The 5,000-nt window shown below is 33.2% G+C and overlaps 1 protein-coding gene across 2 annotated transcripts in view; it reads right to left on the bottom strand.

Moving 5' to 3' along the window:
* The window catches only part of fam219b (family with sequence similarity 219 member B), an 8,500-nt gene that overhangs the window by 1,207 nt on the left and 2,293 nt on the right, over positions 1-5,000 (bottom strand). For both annotated transcript variants that reach the window (XR_010895549.1, XM_067390671.1), the window contains exons 2-5: positions 4,597-4,696; positions 4,420-4,513; positions 1,938-2,012; positions 1,785-1,827 (exon numbers count right to left, since the gene is read on the bottom strand). Coding sequence is in view for 1 of the 2 variants with exons in the window: in XM_067390671.1 (XP_067246772.1) it covers positions 1,785-1,827; positions 1,938-2,012; positions 4,420-4,513; positions 4,597-4,696 (312 nt within the window). In the remaining variant the exon portion in view is untranslated. The remainder of the gene's footprint in view (positions 1-1,784; positions 1,828-1,937; positions 2,013-4,419; positions 4,514-4,596; positions 4,697-5,000) is intronic.

The raw sequence follows: 5,000 nt of genomic DNA, 5'->3' as shown, positions 1-5,000 counted from the left end.
AAAGCATGATAAATTAATTAAAAATCTATTTTAGAACAGTTTATTGTTGAGTATTATATTTGATTCATCACTATAATATGATATAGTGAGAATATGGAGGAAAATCAGCTCAAACTGTGCGAAAATATACAATTTGATGCAGATGCTGATATTTCTATGGACAAAAAGTGATAATTCTGGAAATCAATGAGATCTTTATAGCAGATACTGACATAAAATGCATATACATTTCAATATCTGTCTTAGTAAGATGATATTTAAATGCTTAGTTTTAAAACATACACTACCATTACTATTTTTTTAATGTTTTCAAAAGAAGTCTCTTCTGCTCATCAAGGCTGCATTTATTTGATCAAAAATACAGAAAAAAAAATGTAAAAATGTGAAAAATTATTACAATTTAAAATAATGGTTTTCTATTATAATACACTTTATAATGTAATTTATTCCTGTGATCAAAGCTGAATTTTCAGCATCATTAAACCCAGTCTTCAGTGTCACATGATCCTTCAGAAATCATTCTAATATGATGATTTATTACAAATGTTGTGCTGCTTAATTTTTTTATAACGTGATACTTTTTTCAGGATCTTTGATGAACAAAAAGTTAAAAAAGACCATTTATTTAAATTAAATCTTTTGTAACAATATACACTACCGTTCATAAGTTTGGGGTCAGTATTTTTTCTTTCTTTTTTTGGAAGAAATCAACCTTTTTTTTCAGCAAGGATGTGTTAAATTGATTAAAAGTGATAGTAAAGATTTATATTGTTAGAAAATATTTCTATTTTGAATAAATGCTGTTCTTTTTGACTATTTATTCATCAATGAATCCTGAAAAAGTATCACAGTTTCCAAACTTTCCAAAAAAATATTAAGCAGCACAACTGTTTCCAACTTTGATAATAACTGAGTATCAAATCATCATATCAGAATGATTTCTGAAGGATCATGTGACACTGAAGACTGAAGTAATGATGCTGAAAATTCAGCTTTGATCACAGAAATAAATTATATTTTAAAGTATATTATAATAGAAAACCATTATTTTAAATTGTAATAATATTTCACAATATTACTGTATTGTTCTGTATTAGGGTTAGGGTTGATGAGCAGAAGAAACTTCTTTCAAAAGCATTAAAAATAGTAATGTGTCCAAACTTTTGAATGGTAGTGTATAATGCAATGCAATACAATGATGATCGAGAGATAAACTAATAAACCTGGTGATCATATTTGATTTGACATGATAAAAAATGTGAAAGTTTTATAATTGATTATTTAATTCTGTATGAATCTGATCAGTGCATCACTACACAGCAAAATCCCCAGAGTTAAATCAGCTCTGCTCAGAGTGCATATGGTCCCTCTCTAAATAGTGTTAAAATAACACTGAAACAGAGTTAAAGTTAGTGAGATAATTAAGCGATTACTTAAGTGATGATTGTGCATTAGTGATGAACGCCTGCTGTTAACAAGCAGAATCACTGAAGAAATAAAAACACAAGATCTACAAGTCACAGTCTCAGATGAAATCAGCTGAAGATAAAAGACATTATATCTCTTAAGATCTCAGCAGAGGAGTATTGTCTTTTTTTCAGTGATTCTGCTTGTTAACAGCAGGCGTTCATCACTAATGCACAATCATCACTTAAGTAATCGCTTAATTATCTCATTAACTCTGCTTCAGTGTTATTTTAACACTATTTAGAGAGGGACCATATGTACTCTGAGCAGATTTAACTCTGGAGATTTTACCAAACAATTGAAAAGCATTGACTAACCTCTGCTGAGGAATATCCAGATGAACAATCCAGCTCCGCATCACTGATGAAATCAAACAACACTGAATCAATCAATCAAATCACATTTCTTTCTCTAATTCAGATCCTTCTTGGGATTCGTCTGATGGTATAATAGGTTTTCCAGATTCTTACCTGTCTGAATCCAGCGAGATGAGCGAATCTTCTCCTGTCTGACTCAAGGCAGCGTATCCCTTATTGAACTTCACACTGCAGAGAGAAGAAGAGAAAACAGCACTGAACTAATCCACTGTCAAAGAGAAATAAAAGAAGGACTGATCAGTGTGAAACACACCTGCAAACCTGCTTTAATAATTCATAACAGGCCGTTCAGCAAACCAGCCAAACTCATTTACTGTAACGGAGACACATCCGTCTGACTGATGATCAATGATATAATCAATAAACTGACTTCTAATTTTAGTTAATATATGCGTTCATATGCATATGCAGAAGTGTTGTATTAATATCACTGATATACTGTTATAGTTTTCAGAGTATTTTTTAGGGATGCACCGATATATCAGACAATATTCTCAATAATCGGCTATTGATATTGGCGGAGAAATGTAGTATTGGTGCGCCTCCATTTTTAAAAATATTTTATATGTTATAGTTAAAGGTGCAATGTGTAATATTTTCTGTCCACTAGAGGTCGTTAGAGGCCTATTCAAAACAAAGGTGTAGCTTGATGACGCCAAGTTTGAGCGTGGAATCTTGGGACATGTGGTCTCCACCTCAACGGACGGTGGAAATTAATAGGGATTGGACTCAGGAAGAAATCATGTTCATGGATGTGATTATTAACGTTACTGTAGTATGAAGCAGAGCAGGAGCGAGTGTTGTGGAGCTGAACGAGGAGATGGAGCGATTGATCAACACACGCCTCACGAGCAGCGGGACTTTTATTATGACACAGTCGCCGCTGCCGCTTTTCCGGTCATGAGTATGAGGTAACGCAGCTCTGTTTATCATATTAGATACATTTGATTGTGTTGAAAATGATGTTATAACGTTACTCTGTGCGTTCGCTCGGCGGCTGCTGTGAGACTCTGTTACACACTGCAGTAAGATAGAGCGATTTTACAATATCAGATTAAATGCTGGATGATTGTGTTGATAAATGGCATGAAATTAATTTAAAAACGCATTGTATGATGGAGAAAATGCTGTATTACTGTTACTAAAAAATAAAGCTGCATCTGATTATGCTATGTTAGCTACTTCACAAAATAGTGTTTTTCTCTGAGGCGTGGTAAAGCAAAAAAAAAAAAAAAAAATCAAGAACATTAGATTTAAACAATAAGACTAAATGTGTTGAGCTATATAACAATAATTAGTTTTCTGTCTATAAATATATCAAAACAGTTTATTAAAACATGTAAATATTAAAGCGTCTTTGGTGTTTCCATGGTTTCTACAAAAACAAACCGGAAACCAAGGGTAACGCTGGTTTGACGCCATTGACAGGCGACTCCTCACATGTCCCAGAGCCTTGGGTAAAATTGCAATTTTCTCACGATTTACAAATAGTTGCAAACATTTGAGATATTGTAAGTACTCAAGTGAACAAAATATATTACACTGGCCTAGTGGTTTTTTTGATATTTACTGGAGAAATCTTACATATTGCACCATTAAGTGAATTTGTTTTTGTGTGTGTTTTTCTGTGTGTATATGGTTAATGAAACAAATTTGAGTTATTTTAGTACTTCAACTCAGGGTAATTATAGTTAACTAAAACTAAAAACATAAAAAAATTGAAATAAAATAAATTAAATGTGAGCTGAAATAAATATTTGAATTTATTGCCATATTAGCTTCAAAAGCAGATACAGGTAACAATAATTAAAAATATATAAATATAAAATTATGCTCACAAAAAGAAACTTTTCTGTACAACACAAAAAACTACATAAGTTTTTACTGTACTTCTGATCAAATTTGCTAAAACTTTAAAATTTAGTTTTCACCATTTTTCTGCCTGATGATCAGTGATATAAAATGCATCAAACTGACTTCTAGTTTTAATTCATCTGTGTTCAGTGTTGAATTAATATCATTGATATACTGTTATAGTTTTCATAGTATTTTTTAGAGATGCACCGATATATCGGCAGATATTCTGAATAATCGGGAGAGAAATGTAGTATTGGTGCATCTCTATTATTTTATATATTATAGTTAAAGTTTTAGTGAATTTGTTGCTTGTTTTTGTCTAATTAGTTTTTATTAAGTTTTAGTTTATTTAAATTGAGTCATTTTAGTACTTCAACTCAGGGTAATTATAGTTTACTAAAACAAAAAAACAAAACATTTCTGATTTAAATTTGGTTGAATTTGATGTGCTAAAATATCAAAAACTAAAATAAAAACTACTTGGACATTTTCTAAAACAATTTTAAACTATTAAAAATAAAATTAATTAACTAGAATTAAACAAAAAAAAACATTAATAAAAACTAAAACTATATAATTTTTCAGCCACAGAGAAAGAAAACGTGGCGCATTGCAATGATTCTGATATAAACTCAAACTGACGTTTTAACCGTATTCTGAACCGTGGATTTGCATTGAATCTCAAGCCCAGATGTGTGCATCAGATCATCAGACTCACGTCTTTGGTTTGTGTCGGGGCTGATGGAGCGCAGCTCTCGCTGGACTCAAGCCTCTCTTCTGCAGAGCTCTTCTGGCCGTTTCTCGCTGTTTCTCTGAAGATCGAGTCACAGAGAAACTCATCTGTTACAGTTACCCATCATGCTTCACTCGATCTGAGGGCCTCTGCTGTACTTACGGAGCTTGCTGTTGAAGGCGTGAGCTTTGGTCATGAGGTACGGTCCTCTCTTCTCCACCGCTGTGATCCTCTCCTCTGCTGCCTGAGGATCAGCGACTCTCTGAAGATCAAACACCAACTGATGTCATCATCAACACTGACAGAAGATGTTACTACCTGATTATTCTCATAACACTGCATTCATCTCTCACACACACACACACACACACACACACACACACACACACACACACACACACACACACACACACACACACACACACACACACACACACACACATATGCATGCTCACACACACACACACACACACACACACATATGCATGCTCACACACACACACACACACACATATGCATGCTCACACACACACACACACACACACACACACACACACACATATGCT

This window comes from Chanodichthys erythropterus, chromosome 7 (assembly GCF_024489055.1).
Source record: "Chanodichthys erythropterus isolate Z2021 chromosome 7, ASM2448905v1, whole genome shotgun sequence".
In the NCBI taxonomy this organism is placed as follows: Eukaryota; Metazoa; Chordata; class Actinopteri; order Cypriniformes; family Xenocyprididae; genus Chanodichthys; species Chanodichthys erythropterus.
Note: the sequence above shows the minus strand (reverse complement) of the source record. Positions and strands in the feature narration are given on the sequence as shown.